This window comes from Grampus griseus, assembly GCF_964374135.1.
Source record: "Grampus griseus genome assembly, chromosome: 5".
NCBI classification, from domain to species: domain Eukaryota; kingdom Metazoa; phylum Chordata; class Mammalia; order Artiodactyla; family Delphinidae; genus Grampus; species Grampus griseus.
In genome coordinates, this window is record NC_138998.1 from 124,956,724 (window position 1) to 124,977,968 (window position 21,245).

General features: G+C 36.4%; 1 protein-coding gene across 4 annotated transcripts in view; it reads left to right on the forward strand.

The window, feature by feature from the left end:
* GABPA (GA binding protein transcription factor subunit alpha) overlaps nucleotides 1-21,245 on the forward strand; it is a 36,153-nt gene that overhangs the window by 11,114 nt on the left and 3,794 nt on the right. For all 4 annotated transcript variants that reach the window (XM_082654314.1, XM_082654313.1, XM_082654316.1 and 1 more), the window contains exons 3-9: nucleotides 31-175; nucleotides 2,282-2,366; nucleotides 4,452-4,697; nucleotides 10,167-10,361; nucleotides 14,061-14,114; nucleotides 15,048-15,188; nucleotides 15,431-15,623. In XM_082654314.1, coding sequence (XP_082510440.1) covers nucleotides 31-175; nucleotides 2,282-2,366; nucleotides 4,452-4,697; nucleotides 10,167-10,361; nucleotides 14,061-14,114; nucleotides 15,048-15,188; nucleotides 15,431-15,623 — 1,059 coding nt within the window. The remainder of the gene's footprint in view (nucleotides 1-30; nucleotides 176-2,281; nucleotides 2,367-4,451; nucleotides 4,698-10,166; nucleotides 10,362-14,060; nucleotides 14,115-15,047; nucleotides 15,189-15,430; nucleotides 15,624-21,245) is intronic.

The window sequence follows — 21,245 nt, forward strand, 5'->3', positions numbered from 1 at the left end:
CACTGGATCCTTTAACATTGTATTCTTTAGCATTGTTGAACAAACCTACACTCCAGCTGAATGTGTAAGCCAGGCCATAGACATCAATGAGCCAATAGGCAATTTAAAGAAACTACTAGAACCAAGACTGCAGTGTTCTTTGGATGCTCATGAAATTTGCCTGCAAGATATCCAGGTATTATTTTTTTCTTTTTTGAGATTTGTATTTCAGCATTTATATCTGCATTAGAAATGTTTTGTTGTTGTTGGCCTTTTCTCTCTAGCTGTGACCTTTTTCTCCATTTGACCTATATTATTATAAAATGTAAGCATTTAGAAGTAAAAAGAATTCTTTCAGAAAAATTTCCTCCACTTAAAATTATTTTTAAAAGATTGAGTAATAAATCAAACATTCTTTTTTTTACTTTGACAAATATAAAATGAGAAGTTTAAATACATTTTAATCAGAGCTTAAAACGTAGAGTAGTGAGAAACACATTGACCTTGGAAGCTGAAGAAGTGTGTCCTCACACCCTGTTTCTAACTTTTAACTTCTTTGTGCATCAGATTCCTCATCTTTTAAAGATAGTTTGACCAAATGATTTTATATTCCCTTCCATCTTTATTTGCTCCAGCAGTAAATTTTGGATAAGCTACAAAGGGATACATTGGAATGTGAACCCAGGCCTGTGTGACTCTAAAACTCTTCACTTGTTTGAGGCTGACTTTTTAATAAAGTTTTTATTGAATAATTCATTGTCACTGGACTTGACCTGTTTTTTTCTCATATGTAAAATTAAGAGACTCAATCTCTTACTTGTTTTTTAGCTCTGATATTTGTTGCTGCTCTTACAATACCTGACCTAAGCAAAACGAAAGTAACACCTGCAAAGTACCCAGCCTATCATAGGATCTCAATATATATTGGTAGAATAAATGGAAATATGCATAATTTATAGTATCATAGAATTCAGAGCTGGCCTTGCATCTAGGACATTTTGGATTTCTTCCTGTCCCCCTCCCCCTTCTCCTCCTCAAAAAGGATCTGAGGATAGTAACTTCTGTTCTCCATGTCAATTAATGCAAATATACAGTTGGAGTCAGAATGCTTGCTGCTTGTGGTAATGCTTTTGTATTTTCAGATGAGTGCTGACTTCAGAGCTGATGAACAACAGTTGAGTTGTACTTCTCTAAGGAATATGACCTGAGATCAAATACCATGCTTGAGTTTTGTCCTTGTGCCAGCTCTTAACTGAACTAGCTAGAGTGTCCAGTACCTGAGAGCCCTCTTCAGAGTTATACAGGCTTTAGCTTCTAGTAGATAATACCAGTGTCTACTGGAGAGGGGAGAAATCTTGCTATGAGGAGAATTTTTAACAAAATGTCAGGCAGAGACTGTTGTCTTAAGGAGTGAAGCTGCCACATTTGACCTGTCCAAGTGTAGGGTTACAAAGTTTGTCTTGTCTCTGTTTAAGTTAGATGCATAGTCACTTAAGATTTTAGGCTTTATGTGTATGATGTTTTTAATATTAGAAAATATGTTTGTACCATGACTACAGTATTGGCTGAATTCTTGGGAATGAGTGGGAGGAGCTTTGTACCTCCAGCTGTATGATATGCAGACACAGAGATACACATTATTCAAAATAATTACAACAGAAGGCTGTTTATAAATGGATGACAAAATGTCTAGAAGTCAGAATTACTTTTTGCCATTTGTGTGAAATGTATTCAAAAGCACTGATACTGAAAGGTACTGAAAGGATACAGAATTATGATTAAAGATATTCACAGCTAGGTCAAGTAGTAAGGTTATAAGTCCTTTAACTTCATTAACTTTATGATCAAAAATTTAGAGTTAACCCTGATCTTAAATGTGTATCATTGATTAAAAGGGAGATATGGCAAGAATTACATAAATAAATTTATATAAATTGTCCCCACTAATAAAACACCCTTGCTTATTCATGGCAGATAAATAGCATTATCTTCTACTTTAAATACTTTTACAGAAAAAATAATTGCCTTTGGCATTATTTAAAATTCTAAACTAGACTCCAGAGCTAGAGAAAACCACCACTTACAGTAAATCCTGTCGTCTGTGTTGTCCTTAATTGCTACCACAGTGGTTAAGTTATTTTCAGTTTTGGCAAAGAATTAAATGATGGGACAACTTGAATAATTAAACGTGTTCTGTAACTTAATTAGTATGCCTCAGTAATTAAGTCCTGTTTGGCACATCCATTTATATTAAACAAGATGACTGAGCTAAAATAATCTTAATCATTTTATCCATGTTTAGCTGGATCCAGAACGAAGTTTATTTGACCAAGGAGTAAAGACAGACGGAACTGTACAGCTTAGTGTACAGGTAATTTCTTACCAAGGTAAGTTACTTTTAATGTTGTTACTTAAAAGTTTAGCTCATGTTTTTCTAATATGGGAACTCAATTTTATAAGTTTTAGATGGTTGTCTAAATTAGTTAATGTGATGTTATAGCCAAATACTCATGCTTTTGATTTAATTGTTTTATCTGTCAGGATGAAGCAGATAGTATAACACATTCTACCTGCTTTAATCAGGAAAGGGTATATTACAGGGTAGTAAATAACAGGATCACAGGGAGGGCTGAAAGAACAGGTTCTAGTTGACTTTCTAAGAATGCCTCAGCCACGCTGTAGAACTGGACTGCCAAGGAAGCTGCTGCTCTGCCGGGATCTGGAAAATGCCAAATCTGAAAGCCACAACTATAGCTGTCGATTTGGAACCATGCTGCCTTTTCAGTGATTCACATTAGCCAAAAAATGGATGCCGTGTGCTTGCTTGTCCCCTCTTAACTCATCTCCAAATGGAACGCTCATGGCAGTGATTCTAGAACCTAAATCACATCTGCAGCCGTAGCTGCAAGGACATGTATAGTCTCTGCAGTTTAGCACAGAGAGAGGAATTTGCAAAGGATGTGATGTGACCCAGTCAGCCATATCCATCACAGTATTTTACTAATCTGTGTAAATACACAAGTTAGAAAATTAGGAAACCATTTTTGGTGGGTTGAATTTTAGTTTTTTTAAATGTGGCTTTTTGAGATTTCTAACCAGAGTTTTAGACTAATTTTCATCTCTGAACATATTGTATTGCTTACAATTATATTTCACAAACCAAAGTTTTCTTCACATTATGAAAATGGTAACTACCTACTTATGATCCTTAATTTCCCCAGGATTTACTATTGTTGGGAATAGGAAAGAAAATCAATCTTTGTTTTTTATCTTTAAAAGTTTAGTGACCTCTCAGTATAGGTGTGTTTAAGAAGAGTTGACTTGATGCAATTTGAATGGAGGATTAGGGGATAATTTTTAGGAAAAATCTTCTTCAAAAATTATAATTTGTTTCCTCATGTATATTTGAAAGAACTGACTTCTGTTTACACTACCTGATGAATTATAGCTGTATATTTTCTTGTAATAATGATTTTCCTGATTGAACTTCAGAATATTGAAATTGAGTTTTGTTTTTTCTTGCAAATACACTTTGATTAAATTTTTGATATAGATTGTAACTGAATCAGTGAGCAAACAGTAGCTGTTAAGTAGTATGATAGTTTTTTGCAGCTGTTATTTTAATATAAGTATCTGAGATTATTTCATAAAGGGCTAGTTTATTCTATTTTGAATATCTTAAGTATTTGGGTTTTTCTTCATTCAATTGAAAATGAAAATCAGAATTTAATGATGTGAATTTAATGTAACAAGCTTAGTGTCTGTTCATTTTTAATACATGTACTTTGTCTTCTAAAAAGAAAAGGAGTCAGTAAATAATTTTAATTTTTTCAACTTCTCAGGATAAGTAGCTACTCATACTCTCCATAGTGTAGTTTTAATTTTCTATTCCATAGTGGTACTTTTTTTCCTAATGTTTGTAGGTGGTGTGTGTGTGTGCTTGCATGCATGTGTGTGTGTATATATGCATGGTGGTGGTGGTATTCTTAAATTATTTTAGACTTACAGAAGAGTTGCAAGTGTAGTAAAAGAATTCCTGGATATCCTTCACCCAGATTCCCCAAATGTTAACTTTTACTATGTTTGCTTTATTCTCTCTCTCCCTCATCCCCACATTATTTTTTTGACCTGGTTAAGAATGAGATGTAGACATTATTCCTTCCTATCTCTAAATACATTAGTGTGTTTTCCGAAAACAAGAAATTCTTTTGCATGACCACAGTTCAGTTATCAAAATGAGGAAATTAATATTGGTACAATACTGTTATCTATTCTATCAAAGTTCTGCTGAATTGTTGTTTTTCTCATTTAATAGAAATCTGTTTAAATTCTCTAGACATAATGCTAAAAATATTTAAAATGGAGCCTTGCTCTACCATTTGAGAACATATAAACTCAACTAAATTTTTATTTGTTAGAGACTTTCGTGTTTTCACTTAGATATACTTGTTTTCTTTTTAATCACTGGTAAGGAATTGAACCAAAGCTAAACATCCTGGAAATTGTTAAACCTGCGGAAACAGTTGAAGTAGTTATTGATCCAGATGCCCACCATGCCGAAGCAGAAGCACATCTTGTTGAGGAAGCTCAAGTGATAACTCTTGATGGCACAAAACACATTACAACCATTTCAGATGAAACCTCAGAACAAGTGACGAGATGGGCTGCTGCTCTGGAAGGTTATAGGAAAGAGCAAGAACGTCTTGGGATACCCTATGGTAATAAAATGCATAATAATTATGTTAGGTAGAATAATAAGAATTAAGCTTGACATGAAAGACAGTAGGGTGAGTAGATTATCTATCTTAAATGTAGAATTTTTAGGAAATATATTGATTTTCTTTGGTTTTGTTTTTGTTTTTTTTGGACTGTAACATATGATGGTGCTGGGAATACAAAGATACAAAGAAAAAAATCTGCCCTTAGGGCATTCACAATGTAGTTGACGAGAGAGAAGATAAATGAAAAAAGATAATTGCTATAAACGTAACATGTTTTTAAGCTGTCAGTAACTGGTATAAAGAAACATACTCTTAGAATCTCAAAAGGATCATAGTGGTCTGGGGGAAAATTGGGGAAGAGTTTATTATAGACAAGGAAACTGCTAGACATTGCCGACAGGAAATGTTTGTGCAAAGCTGAGAAGTGTGAGTAGTGAGAAGATGCATTGGGTAAGGAGTTATTCTGTAGCATTGTAGAACTGTTTTTTTTTTTTTTTTTTGTGGTACGCGGGCCTCTCACTGTCGTGGCCTCCCCCGTTGCGGAGCACAGGCTCCGGACGCGCATGCTCAGCGACCATGGCTCACAGGCCCAGCCACTCCGCGGCATGTGGGATCTTCCCGGACTGGGGCACGAACCCATGTCCCCTGCATTGGCAGGCGGACTCTCAACCACTGCGCCACCAGGGAAGCCCTGTTGAACTGTTTTTGATTGATGGAAGTGACAGTTGAAAATGAATGTGGCAGTGGTATATGGCATAAGTTGGAGCAGGTAGTTTGGGTGTGACTAGGTGATAATATTTAGGTTAGCCTAGACCAGGTGATTTCTGTGGGAGCAGAAAGGAGGAGATGAATCAAAATAATGATGGGACTGAGCAACTGATTGATGGATTGTGTGAACGTAGAGAGGGGAGATTCAAGTATTGATCTAACTTCTCAAGCTTGGGTGACTAGGCAATAATAATATAAGAATTGGTTACATCTTCATTACATATTTCCTGAGCCAGGCACCATGTTAAATTCTGGGCTTTCAGTAGTGCACAGGAAAGATAGTCCATGCCTTCTAAACCTTAGTGGGGAAGGTAGGAAAGTCTGGTATTGGAAAGATTTTTCAAGGGAAAGTGTTGATTGTACTTGATTTTCAAGTAATAGTACAAATTCAACTGGAGGTCACCAGAAAGTAGTTTCAGGTGCACAAAATTTGGACTGGAGATAAAGATGTTATCTGGGACTCAGTCACATTGAATTTGTTAAAGTCATACAAGTAGATGCAGTCTCTGACGGAGAGAGATAAAATGGAAGAGAACATAATGCTGGACCTTGTCAACATTTAGGGTTGAGGAACAGGAAGTGGGGGGAAAGCTTTAACAGATAGAAGGAAAATAAGAACCGTATATAGTGCTGATGAAATTGGGGAAGAGTTTTAGATGGTCACAAGTCTTGACACTGCTGAGAAAGTCAAAGAATGCTGACTGAGTAATATCTATTACATTTGGTCATTAGAGGCTCATTGGTAGATTTAGATAAAAGCAGCTGCTGAGTTGGAGCGACAAAGGTGAATTATAAGAACTAAATAAACATTGTAGAAATGGAGAAAATTGAGTATGAATTGGGGGGGGGGCAGGTGGGAAGAATGCTGGGGTAATAAATAAATAATATTGAAGGTTCAAGAGTTGGTGGTGACCTGAGTGTATTTGTAGATAAATGGTGTGGAACTAGTGGGAGAAGGAAAGATTAAAGAAGCAAGGATAGGAGTTATTCATAACAAGATAAAAGAGTCCAGTTTGAAGGATGAGACCTAAGCCATTCCTCAAAGAATAAGAAAGCTGTTAAGACCAAGTCTAGTGGCAGTGTGGATCGTTTCATTTGCTGTCAATTTCGGTTTTTCTGTGTAGCATCTCAGTCTGGCCCTGCGCTGCCCAGTGCCGTGGTCACCAGTCCCATGTGAGCACTTGAAATATGCCGGGTCTGAATTGAGATATGCTGTAAGAGTAAAACACCCAGTACAAAAGGAAAAGAATGTACAATCTTATAAATTTTTTACCTAGATTACATGTTGAAATGAAAACATTTGGATGTATTAAGTGAAATTATTATCAAAACGAATTTCACCTGTTTCTTTACCTTTTAATGTAGCCATTAGAAAATTTTAAAGTTACATAGTGGCCTGCATTATGTTGGACAGTGCTGATCTACACAATTTCTGCCTTCAGTACTGGGGAGTTTTCCTTCATTATTATTTTGATAATAACCTTCTGTGTTTCTCTGTTCTTTTTCTAGAACTCCTATCAAATCTCCTGGGTTGATCCTCTACATCTTTTTTCTTCCTTATTTTTCATCTTCATATCTATTTGTACTACTTTCTGCCAAATTTTCTTGTCTTTTTTTTTAATTATATATTGTTTATTTATTTATTTATTTATTTATGGCTGCATTGGGTCTTCGTTGCTGAGCGCGGGCTTTTCTCTAGTTGCGGCAAGTAGGGGCCACTCTTCGTTGCGGTGCGTGGGCTTCAGTTAGTTGTGGCACACAGGCTCAGTAGTTGTGGCTCACGGGCTCAATAATTGTGGCGCACGGGCTTAGTTGCTCCGCGGCATGTGGGGTCTTCTCGGACCAGGGCTCGAACCCGTGTCCCCTGCATTGGCAGGAGGATTCTTAACCACTGCACCACCAAGGAAGTCCCTTTCTTTTCTTTATATTGCAACCTGATTTTTAGTTTCAATTTACAAGGGCTATTTATTTTGGTTGTTACCTTTCCATAGCATTCTGATCTTATATTACAGATAATCATGTTTTCTCTCCTCTCTATGTTGATTACAGTGAAGTGGAGGGTTATTATTTTTTTGTTGTTGTTTGCAGTTTGTTATTGCATTATTTCTGCTTCCTCTGGGTTCTGTTTTTCTGTTTATTTTTGGTCATCTAGTGGTTTCCTTTTCGTCTCTCAAATATCTGATTATTTTTGACCATCTGTTAATATTTAAGAGTGAATAACTTTAAAGCTAATTAGTTTGAAGTCTGGAAGGAGTTTGTTGACTATGCTGGTGAAATGGGGTGTTGGTCATTTTATTAAAAGATTTTCAAGTGTCAGCATGTATAGATCTTTTTCCTGGGTCTCCCAACTTCTCTGGAAAATTGGCCAAACACGTGTCAGGAGTAGAAGGTTGGGGTGAGGATTTAGGGTTGATGTGTGTGTGTAAATGTTGCATTCTGGAAGTGGAAAGGGAAGTGGAGTGGGTGGAGAGGGTCTCACTCTTCGGTTTGTAGACCGGTCTAAAGTGTTCCTGGTGCCTGCGTGGTGGGGAGATGCTTCCATTTCTGTCGTTTCCCACTCATGTTCCTGTGAGTTTACATCTTTCAGAAGTTTCTTTAGCATCATTTTACTAAGGACTTAGAGAAAAGAGGCAGGGAGAACATGCATGGCAATTAGTTATGTTAAACTAGAAGACCTGATATTATTTAAGAAAACAAGGCAGACTAACTATTTTCCCCTAACATGTTTTTTTTTTTTTTTTTTGCGGTACGCGGGCCTCTCACTGCTGTGGCCTCTCCCGTTGCGGAGCACAGGCTCCGGACGCGCAGGCTCAGCGGCCATGGCTCACGGGCCCAGCCGCTCCGCGGCATGTGGGATCTTTCCGGACTGGGGCACGAACCCGTGTCCCCTGCATCGGCAGGCGGACTCCCAACCACCGCGCCACCAGGGAAGCCCCTCCTCTAACTTTTTGATCCTGATACTTTTTTGTTCATGTTTACGTAAAATGTGCCTACTTGAACTTTGAAGTGTGTTTCAGGATAGCTTTTCTAACTTTCCAGAACTCCTTCTGTTTGTTGTTTTGGAGTAGTATTAAAAAATAGAGCCTCTTGCTTTCTCAGTTCCTGTCAGTTCCTTGACTTCACTTTTATCTGGACCTCCTCTCTCCCTTTCCTTCGTGTTTCGATGCTACTCAATTTCAGTTCCACTCCCACCGGTTTCTCTTTATTGTGGTCTTCTCCTCTGGAAGTCATCCTTGGCTTAGTTTGAAAATTTCACAGGTGCTTCACTGCTCCATCCCCTTTAAAGCTGACCATGGACCTTTGTATTCCTCTGCTACTGGGTTGGGCAAAACTGTGCTTTCAAAGAATACTTCCTGGCTGTGTTCAGTTTTTCGCATGCTCGGGATGGAGAGTGAGATGTTCCTTTGCTTCCCTCTGCTTTCTCCTGCACAGATGCTGATACCATACAGCTCTTGTGACTGTTACTGCTTTGTCTTCACCTGCATGTATTTTGGGTTCCATGGGGATATCATGTCACCTGGTTTAATTGTAAATGTCCATGGATTTTTGGTTTTGCTCTCTAGTTGCTTTTAGTGGTGGGTTTTGTTTTGTTTTATGTGTGCATTCAGAGAAATTTTAAAACTTTGCTGCCATCTTCTTAGAATCTTCCTTCCTTAACTTCCTTGTGAAAAAAATCAAACAAAAAATCAATTCTGTGGCTTGCAATCCTGTATTATGTTTGATTCATTTTTACTGTAAATTGGCTCTTGATAAGTACCTGAGTGTTATTTTTCCTCACTTATTTTCTTATTGAATAGCATGCATCTTGGGGGCATATAATCAATACCATTTGGATAGATGACCTTCTCCGTGCAGAAATACCTATACCAAAATTAATTCAGCTAGTATTTATTAAAATTCTGTGAGTAGAAATTCCGTTACATGCCAGGGATACAATCATGAACTATTTACACATGTTGACCATCTTTTTTATTTGTGAATTCATTCAGTAGTAAAAAAGGATGAAGAAAATGAAACTATTTGGATTCACCTTTTATAGATTTAACAAATGTACGCACAAAGCGCCGTGGTAAGCTCTGAAGATTCAGTGGTTTACAAGACACAGTCCTTATATTTAAGACCTCAAGGTTTTATGGGGGGACAGCTGAGTAGACATGCAATTAGCGTGTTGTATTGTAAGTGCTACCATAAGGGTAAGTGCAGGAACAACTAGCTTTTTACAAGAAGTAAAAGTGAGGAAAGAGTACGTTCATATTTTGGAGAATATGTCTCCCCAGAAACCCCTTATAATTTTATTTTTTCAGTGCATCAAATCATACACTACTACAAAATAATTTTTTAAAATTTGTTTAATTTACTCCATTTTCTACAAGGTAATCATGTATTTTATTCTTCCATTTGGCCCACTGGAGAGCAGTTTTGCATTTTGTTTTTCTTGGTAAAATTCCAGACTAACTGATGTAGAAATAAGTGAATCCATCAAAAATTTAGATTAAGAAATTGAAAAGGAGCTAAGGAGAAAATAGAGCATAAGAATCTTTTTTATTTCATATAATGAGTTTATTTACTTCACTTACTTGTAAAAAAAAGAAACCTGTCTGGATTTTATCTGCGTGTTTGTGTGTGTTTACAAGTTAACTGTAAATTTATATAATATCTAAGATGCAACTAGGCCAATGGTAATATTTTTCTCTTTAGATCCCATACAGTGGTCCACAGACCAAGTCCTGCATTGGGTGGTTTGGGTAATGAAGGAATTCAGCATGACCGATATAGACCTCACTACGCTGAATATTTCCGGAAGAGAACTGTGTAGTCTCAACCAAGAAGATTTTTTTCAGCGGGTTCCTCGGGGAGAAATTCTCTGGAGTCATCTGGAACTTCTTCGAAAATGTATAAAATTGAAATTATTGTCTATTTGTATTGTAGCTTAAGTTTAGTTTTATTTCTTTATAACTTTGTTTTCATCTAAATTGTTCATTGATAATAGCAATAATAATTAACATTTATTAATTGTGTAAGGTTGTACTGAGAGCTTTATATGTATTATATCATTTGATCTCGTACTAATGCCACAGATCATTACTTTCCTTATCTCTTCAGATACGAATCTGAGGCTTAGAGAGCCCCTACAAGGTTATAGAACCTAGGGTGAGGCAGAGCCAGGCTCCAAACCCAGGCAGACTAACCCTAGAATCCAAGTTCTGAAGTAAGATTCTATGCCCTGCATTTAGCTCTGTTCATATATTCTAGTTGTTGACTTCTGTTTCATCAGTCAGTCCTGTCCTTTATGCTCATCTTCTAGAAATTTAAGGTTATTTGTTCACAGGTGGCTTCCCTCGCATTCCCTTCATTATTGGGATTAAATCTTTTAAAATATCTTTTAATTGAATGGGATCTTAAGGGAGAAAGGGGAAGTGTAAGTATGCAACACACCATCTTGAATTGGAAGCCACAGATTATAGTGTTACCATGTTGCTTGACAGACATTATTATGATTAAGGCTGTCCAACAAAAAGAGCTCAAATAGATGTAAATTATTTTGCTTGAATTTTAATCCATCTTATATTTCAGTGACTGTTAAAATATCTTAGCAGTAACCCATTCCCTGACACTGTTAAATAAATCAGGAATGCTAGCCAAACCCATATAGTTTTCAGAATGTGTGAATAGGACACTCTGACTTTGTTTTATAACGGTTATGGATGAAAATGTAACTGGTAGCATTTCATCCTACTGTGTACCCAGTAAGGGGACAGATCTGGTAGAGGGATTTTTCACAATCATTTAATGCTTAGGGTTTTCATCTGCTGTTGAATAAGAAATGAGCTCTGTAGAGAAGCTTTCCTTCATTGTTTTTATTGGTAATATCTCTCTTGTGTTGGTTCTCTTAAATATCAGGAGGAGAAAAATATTTAAAAGACTTATTACATTCATTATATTTACACGGTTTATTTCCAGTTTCAGTTCCTATTAGATAAATAAGTTGAATGTTCTGGTTGAAAGTTTATCCTTGGCTTCGCAGGTTTTCTTCTCTGCAGAGCTTTTCAGCTGAGTAAGGTAAATTCCTGAATTGTTTCAGGTTTTTAACATGTAAGTTATGTTTACAGAAACATTTTCTTGTAGGGACTCTCGAGAATAGAACAAGGGCACTGTTTAGACTACAGTTTAGTTTTTCTCAAATTCATGGTTTTCGCTCTGTCTCCCAGGTCAGCACTTTTTGGTTGTTTCTCTCTGGTTCTCCCAGTGCTTCTCAAATGTTAAAGCTCATTCGGAGACTTTTCCTAGTACAGGGGGCAGAGAAATCTTGTGTATCTTTCCATCTCCTTGCAGTCAGTGGTAGAATGGGTCTTCTTCAGAAGAGCTCTGCTCTGGAATTGTTTTGTTTTCAAAAGTAACAAAGCCCCAGAGCCTAGATGAGTATCTTAGGGAATTCCTTGCTTATCTGGCCGTGGTTCTTTGCCTGGTGAGGAAATCCCATCTGGTTTGGGAATCTAATTCTCAGAATCTGGGAATGGATAGGGTGGTGTGTAAGGCTATTTCTGACAGACTTTCTATAATTCACAAGCCTTACCTCTCAGAACAGGCTCCTTTGGGCACAGTCTAGTTCTCTGGCCCCTCCTGTAGAGTGAAGTCTACAGCATATTTCTGAAAAGCATTTATTAACCCAGCATTTATTATCTTTTCCTCAATGATCTATCAAGGAGACACAGTACTGAACAGATAGAGCTCCATCTTTACATATTTGTGTTAGTTTTCCCACCTGAGCCACCAGCTTCCTGCAGCTTCCCTTCTTGTGAAACTTCATCCAAGTCCTACAATACATGGGGAAGATAATTAGGAAATGTTCCAGTAGTACCAGCTCTATGATGTCTTTCTTCGTATGAATATGTCTTCTGCCACCAAAGGCACAAAGCTCTCAGTTTGCTGAGGGTCTTATTTAGAAAAAAGAATTGCCTTATACCTTTGCCCCTTAGGGCTCTGCTTCCTTCATGTATGACCAGGATTTGAGGGCTGTATGGTCTTGGACCAGCCTTTCCAAAGCCCCTCTCTTTTTGTGTTCTGCCTTGTTATCTTGAGAGTTCCCCAGGAAACAAACCAAACTCCACTCTGAAAATCAGGGCTGAGAAGCTGATCTTACAGATCAGTAATGCCTGTGCTGTGTGGTGGTGACTCCCTTTCGCCTCTTTTTGGTCTAGGGCACTGTGTTTATTTACAGTCACGAATGGAACAATTTCATTCCAATAGCACTTTGCCTTTTCAAGTTACTTTTGTAAAATCTGAGGGAAAATATACCACAAATATAAAGCATGCATTTTTCTTCAAGAGGGACAGTGGTTCTTGGGGAGAAGGCTCAGAACTAGGAATGTGGATAAAAGAATAGTGTCTTCAATTTACTGAAAAGTTAACTATGTTTCAGGCATTGTGCTTCTTAAAAATATTTTCCTTTAATCCTTACAACCACCTCATACAGTGGTAGGTGGGGGTATCTCATTTCAATATGAAGAAATCAGTGGTGAAGTTGGTTGAATAATTTACCACAGTCACACAGCCAGTAAGTGAGTGCTAAGATCAGAACCCAGATCTGAGGCTAGTTCCATGTAATTGTTTAAACTCCCAAACTCAGGACCCCCAAAGAAAGCTCCCATCTGACAAGTAGGATTCAGATCTCTTTTTAGCTTCCCAGTCCTCTCCAGCTCTGTGTCTTTAGTTGGATCCTGGCATGGCATCCTAAGTAGAACTGTGTTGGGAGCCCAGGCCCCAGGACTCACTCAGTACACAGATGACTGCTGGTAGGTGCTATTTCAGTTCAAGAGAGAAGCATCCAGTCTATGATGGGCACTAAATAGGCTGAAGGAATATAGACTGGGAAGTGAAACTCTTGTCTGAGAGGTAAAGAATACCATTTAAGTAGGGAATAGCAACAGATGAGTAATGAATGGTTCTCCAAAGGGTCACTAGGACCTTTTACACTGTAACTCATGTCGAGAGCTGTATTTGTAGACATGTTAAATTATTTAGTTCAGTTGTGACACTGAGGACAGCTACAATTCCACTGAAAATTTGGCTGTCTTTAAGAAGAAGCATTCTAAAGTTAAAGTCGTTTTATTAAAAAATGGATGTTAGTTAAGTAAATTATGACACTCTCTCAGATCATCTTGAAGAGAAAGAGCCTTTTTGATGAAGAAAGTGTATCTAAATAATTTCATTGTGATGTATATTCTCATCTTTGATCTGATCTTTAAGATTTCCTATTTTATATAAAACATAGATAAATAGATTTAGAATAGGTATTTACATTTAGAAAACCCTGGTTCTCTGAATAACTTTTCTGAACATGAAAAGAATTTGGAACTTTCCTTCTACTTCTCTTAAAAATATCTTTTCCCTGTAAAATGATGATCAAGGATCTTTTTAAGTTAATATGCCAATAAGTTTCAGTTGTTTGATGTTTTGCTTTTTTGTTTGCTTGGTTTTTGTTTTAGTTGTGGAGCTTTTTTTTGTTTTTTTTTTTTGTTTTGAATTTTACTGGATTGGAGTTTGCATTTCTGGTTTAAGTGAAAACAAAAAATTTTTGTGTGTGTTCTTCAGATGTATTGGCAAGCCAAGAACAACAGATGAATGAGATAGTTACAATTGATCAACGTGAGTATTCATGTGCCCATAATGTGTGGCCCATTTATCAATAAGAAACGTTTTCTTTATTTAGTACTGCAAGGTAGTAAAAAGAAAAACTAATTTTTAAATTTCATATGAAGTATTTTAGATATACAAAGAAATAATAAAGTATAACCAACATCTGTGTATACCATAAGAGATAAAACTTTATATATCAGGTCTACCTGTTGTAGATCCCATTTTAAATGACTATCCTGAACTTGATGTTTATTATTCTATGCATATTTTATCTTTTTACCAACTTACGTAACCATAAACACTTTAGGGCATTGTTGATTACATGTCTGAACTTTTGGGGAAAAATGGTGCTATACTGTGCATATCCTTTTGTAACTCGCTTTTTTGTTTAACATTTATGAGACCCATGTTGATAAATGTAGCTCAATTTTATTTTCACTGCTGTATATTATTTTTAAAACTTTGTGAACATCATTGAATGAATATTGTAAGAATGCTTGTGAGATTCTCTGGTTGTAATATCATGGGGTTTCTACCCTTTCAACCTTACTAGGTAAGACCAAAGTTTTTCTCAAAGGGGGTATGTTTGTACTCTTATCAGCGGTGGAACGTGAATTCTTATTTGTCCACATTCTCCAAAATTTGATAAACCATTTTTTATGATCAAATATTTTAAAAAATAGATTTTTTAAAATAACTTTAATGTATCACTAGATTTATCACATCATTAAGTTTTTCCAAAATAAGGAAACCAACTTTCATTCGCTATGTGTTAAGATTCACAAACTATAATACAGACATCATACCTTATCCTCTGAACTTGTGCTGAGGTAATTAGACGGGCATTAGTTAAACTAATTGCATTTTATTTCTTTCAGTAATTTTTTTCACTGTTTGTATTGGAAGGAGAAAAAAAATTTTTTTCCTTGTCTTGCTTTGCAGCTGTGCAAATTATTCCAGCATCAGTGCAGTCTGCTACACCAACAGCCATTAAAGCTATAAATAGTAGTGCAAAGGCAGCTAAAGTACAAAGAGCTCCAAGGATTTCAGGAGAAGATAGAAGTTCACCTGGGAACAGAACAGGTATTTTTGCATTATCATCTGGTATTTATAAAATTTGTCAAATTATGTATATTTCGTTTTATTTCACAGTATGAAAATGTGAATATGGACTGTTTCTCTGGCGATACTTAGACAGCATTTGTAAAAAAAATTTGTGTTTTTAGTATGGCTGAGGTATGCACCAGAAGACCTGTGTGTTGTCTTTTGCCTTCTGTTAATCCGTAGCATTGTGGTCAATATTTGTCATTCTTGTCAATTTTTAGGAAACAACGGCCAAATCCAACTGTGGCAGTTTTTGCTAGAACTTCTTACTGACAAGGATGCTCGAGACTGCATTTCTTGGGTTGGTGATGAAGGAGAATTTAAGCTAAATCAGCCCGAACTGGTTGCACAAAAATGGGGACAACGTAAAAATAAACCTACAATGAACTATGAGAAACTTAGTCGTGCATTAAGGTAAGAATTTATTACTTTTCTTTAAGTATCAAACCTTTCTAAAAAATAGCTAAGAAAAAAATAGAATAAGAATTCTAGTGTAAACACTGTTATGTAATGATGTTAAAATACTTGTTTAAAAATGTTTTCTTTATATAAATAAAACTAAAATTTTTCACATTTATGTTAAAAATTACTTCTTAAAAAGATTTTTAGTAATAATTTGAGGTACGTAGAGTTTTTGAAAGATGATTCTAAGATTTTTATCTGATTTAAAAGCATGTACTATGTTTAAAACCAACATATCTAATCTTTGAGGTTTCTGTTATTTACATAACAGATGCTGTCGTTTGGTATAGGTGAACTGAATGAGTGTAAATTCTAGCAAATACATAGATATTGTCAGTTTTTATAATTAGATGCAAAATGTCAATCCATTTCCCTGTTTTTCCTTCCCCCACAATATGCCAAAATCTGAATATCCAAACTTTACATCAGTTAAATTGGAGTAGAATAATTATTTATAATTTTTCGTAAGTGGTATGAAAGTTTTTGACATAATTACTGTCATAAATTATGCTTACTACAGCGATAGAAATTCAGTATGTACACTTAAGTATCTGAGAAGTAGGATATATAGGAATTGTGTCTATATTTTTGGAAGAGTGAATTTGGTAAAGCAGTTCTGCAGTTTACCTCTGTATTCCTAAATAACATGCTTTTACTGCTACTTTATGTTTCACTGGAGCATTGTTTGTGAATTTCACACAGAGATTACGATTTACCTCTCATTATTAACACACATACCCTTCCCATCCCTTCATCCAAGTGTAATATAATTATGTGGAAGTGTTGATTAGATCAGTATTCATTGTTACAGGATCATGGCATGTAAGTACCATTACATAGTTTATCACGATTATTTTTCTTTTCCAGAATGACCATTTGTTTTCCTTAGCATACATAAGTAACTACAGTGCTTTATTTTCAATGTACTTATCACTTATTCAGTCTCAAACACTTTGCCAACTATCTAAAGATCCTTTCTGTATAATCAGTTTTGACAGTTGATGTGATTGTGTACATACAAGTCCCCTCAAAATTACAGATGAATTATTAGAATTAATAGTTAAGATGTCACTTCTCCCCAGATTGGTCTAACTTTCAATGCAGTAACCGCCTGAATAAATGTTTTCATAGAACTTGACAAGATAATTGTAAAATTTATATAGGAATATAAGGTATCGCAATAACCAGGACACCTGAAGAAGATTAATTAACAAAGTGGGAAGACTTGCTCTACAGGATATTGAGACTCACTGTAAAGCTACAACAACAGTAAGACAGTGATCTATTTGCTTAGGATAGACAAATAGACCAAGGATTAGAGTAGCTAGCCCAAATAGAACCAAGAATGTAGGAACATTTGATTTAAAGATGGCAGTGGGGAAAAGACCTACTTTTCAATCAGTAGTGTTGGGACAGTTGACTATCCATATTGACCCCTTCCTCATAGCATACTAAAAATCAATTCTATGTCGCTTGTAGCTCTAAATGTGAAAGTAAAATAGGGAGGCATCTAGAAATACCTACTTGACTTCAGTAGATGAGGAAAGACATTAACAGAGCCAAAAGCACTAACATAATGGAAAAGATCAATAAATTGGACTACATTTAAATTTAAAACTTCCGGTCATCAGAAACCATCATTAGGAGGGTGAAAGTCAAGCCACACATATCTGACGTAAGACTCTTACCTGGAATATGTAAAGAACTCTTACAAATCCATAGGAGAATTAGGAAAAATGGGCAAGAAACTTAAGCAGACATATTAGACTAGAGATTGTCCAAATGGCCGATGAACATATGCAGTGGTGCACAACCTCATTAGTAATCAGGGAAATGTATTTTATTTATTTATTTATTTATTTATTTATTTATTTATTTTTATTTATTGGCTGCGTTGGGTCTTTGTTGCTATGCACGGGCTTTCTCTAGTTGTGGCAAACAGGGGCTACTCTTCGTTGCGGTACACGGGCTTCTCATTGCGGTGGCTTCCCTTGTTGCGGAGCACGGGCTCTAGGCGCACAAGCTTCAGTAGTTGTGGCACACGGGCTCAGTAGTTGCAGCACACGGGCTTAGTTGCTCCGTGGCATGTGGGGTCTTCCCGGACCAGGGCTTGAACCCGTGTCCCCTGCATTGGCAGGCGGATTCTTAACCACTGCACCACCGGGGAAGTCCAGGGAAATGTATTTTAAAACCACAATAAAATGGTACAGTGTACATCCCAGAGTGGCTAAAATTAAAATAATTGCTTTTAAAATTAAAACCAAGTGTTGGTGAGGATATGGAGCAGTGGGAATGCTTCTACACTTTTGGTAGGAATGTAAACTGTGACCGATAACCCAGTAGTTTGTCTTCTAAGGATGTACCAGACAAAAATGTACATATATGTTCACATGGATGCTTATAACAGCATTATATATAACATCCCCAAACCAGAAACCACCCAGGTATCTATCAACAGTAGAGTGAATAAGTAAACTATAATATACAAAGGGAATACTGTGTATCCATTAAAAATGCACTGATATGGGTGAATGTCACAAACATAATATTCAGTGAAAAAAATCCAGACCCAAAAGAGTACATACTGGATTTATATAGTAGAGTTTTAAAAAAAACCAGCAAAACTAAATTACAGCATTTATGGATGCATGTTTGGGTGATAAGACTATAAAAAGAAGCAATGGAATTATTATCATGAAACAGGATTGTGTAACCTTTTGGAGCAAGGGAGGAGTGATGATGGGGAGGCGCCGCAGAGGAGCTCTGGGGTGCTGACAGTGTTCTGTGTCCTGACCTGAGTAGTTAACAGGTGACTGTTTGCTTTGTAATAAATCACTGAGCTGTTCGCTTTTGTGTCCTTTCTGTTTGTGTAATATATTTCCCAATTTAAAAGTTTTTTAAAAATACAAGTAAAAAAAGGGGGTGGGGAGAAAAGAAATCATATCCATGAAAATACAGGCATCGAGGCTTCCCTGGTGGCACAGTGGTTAAGAATCCACCTGCCAATGCAGGGGACACAGGTTCGAGCCCTGGTTCGGGAAGATCCCAAATGCCACGGAGCAGCTAAGTCTGTGTGCCACAACTACTGAGCCTGTGCTCTAGAGCCCGTGAGCCACAACTACTGAGCCCATGTGCCACAACTACTGAAGCCCACGCACCTAGACCCCGTGCTCCACAACAAGAGAAGCCACCTTAATGAGAGGCCTGCGCACCGCAATGAAAAGTAGCTCCACTCGCTGCAGCTAAAAAGAAAGCCTGTGCGCAGCAACAAAGACCCAACACAGCCATAAATGAATGAATGAATGAATGAATGAATGAATGAATGAAAGAAAATACAGGCATTGTGTACCTTTCTACTTTCTTCATTTTAGTGGGGAAACAGTGAGTGCTGTTATATGTGGTCATATGACGCATCTACTAGATTGGAGGAAGTATTAAGTAAAATTGTTAATTTAAATGAGAACGTATGTGTATGACATTTTATAACATCTTACCAAGAAACATACAATTATACCAGCTCCAGTTTTGTTTTAGAAATGTAAAACCACTTTCCCTCTTCATTTTCCTTTTTTCCCAAGTGTCTTATTTGTTACAGCCTTACATATTATGTCGAAATTTTCTTAAGAAATTGAAATGCCTACAGCATTTTAACTGGATGACAAGCATTGGTGGTTTGTGGGCTGAGATCTAAATTCTGTATTAATGTAATTGACAAAAAAGGAGACAGGAGACTATGCCCAGTGTGTTATATCTCTCACTGGGAAAGTGAACATAACCATTATACTTTAGCTGTTCTAGAATTAGGGAAAGATGACATAATTTCCTGCATGTAGTCTTTTCATTAATGGATTTTTGGTTAAACTGAGTGATTTTTATAATAAAATCCTGCTAAATGTGATCGTTTGTACCACTGGTACTTTTGCAAATAGCTGTTGCTTTTGTAACAGCTCTTCATCAAATGGTGCAAATGGGCAGTGCAGTTTTAAAATAAAGGCTCCAAAATCTGCCAGCCCAGAAAAGTTTCGACTTACCTTTTTTTTCCTATTATTGGAATTGGCAGTGCATAGGGGTAAATAAAGTCTGTTTTCCAAAGTATAAATCCAACTGTTTTATATCCATAGAAAACAGCAGTAAACCAGACTTCTAGAGTGATTTCCCCAAATGTACCTGTGCAGGTTAAGAAACATTGTTTCTTTATGATGTCCTCTTTTATGTTTTTCTGTATCCTCTCTCTTTTTTTTTTCCAAGCCCTTTTGCTTACTCTTTTGAGGCTCCCTATTGGTTTGGAGAATTTCTCTGTAAGGGGAGAGCCTTTACATATTAAAATGATAAAGATGAAAGCATAGCTACATAATAAAGGATTTTGTACGAGACAGAGAGGAAATGGACATTCCAACAATCCAAAGAATATGTGTATTAAATTTTTATTCATATTATATGAATAAAGCTATATATCAGTATAGCTTCTATTTTCTAGAGGGCTATATGTGGCAGTCATTGTGTGCTAAGCACTTTACAAAGATAATCCTTTTAATCTTCAACAATTCTATTAGTGTTAATACTGTTTTTAATGTCATTTTATAAATGAGGAATAAAAGCTTAGAGAAAATATGCCTTCCCTGTGGTCACAAAGGGTAATAAGTTGAGATGTTAGGTTTTGAATCTCGGCGTTCTGATTCAGAGCCCTTATTCTTAGGCTCTATTACTGCTCCCAAGGTTTTTTGTTTTGCTTAGTAATGTTTATTTTTAAATCAGTGTTTCATCGTAATTTTTGAAAATATGTTTTGAAGATTTAGTACATAAAATTTGAGTGCTTGGCATTGAAATTTTAGTTAATGTTCTGAAGTTTCCTTGGATAATAACATTAAATATTTTATATAGACTCAGTGTTAATTGCTATTGTGATAGATACAATACTAGTCTTCTTCTTATGGAATAATCTGTGAAATATTGTAAGAAGTCCAAATTTTTAAATTTTATTTATTTATTTATTTACATCTTTATTGCAGTATAATTCCTTTACAATGGTGTGTTAGTTTCTGCTGTATAACAAAGTGAATCAGCCATACATAAACATATATCCCCATATCTCTCCCCTCTTACATCTCCCTCCTACCCTCCCTATCCCACCCCTCTAGGTGGTCACAAAGCACTGAGCTGATCTCCCTGTGCTATGCAGCTGCTTCCCATTAGCTATCTATTTTACATTTGGTAGTGTACATACGTCCATGCCACTCTGTCACTTCGTCCCAGCTTACCTTTCCCCCTCCCTGTGTCCTCAAGTTCATTCTCTACGTCTGCATCTTTACTCCTGTCCTGCCTCTAAGTTCTTCAGAACCATTTTTTTTCAGATTCCATATATATGTGTTAGCATATGGTATTTGTTTTTCTCTTTCTGACTTACTTCACTCTGTATGACAGTCTCTAGGTCCATCCACCTCACTACAAATAACTCAATTTTGTTTCTTTTTATGGCTGAGTAATATTCCATTGTATATATGTGCCACATCTTCTTTATCCATTCATCTGTCAGTGGACACTTCCATGTCCTGGCTGTTGTAAATAGAGCTGCAA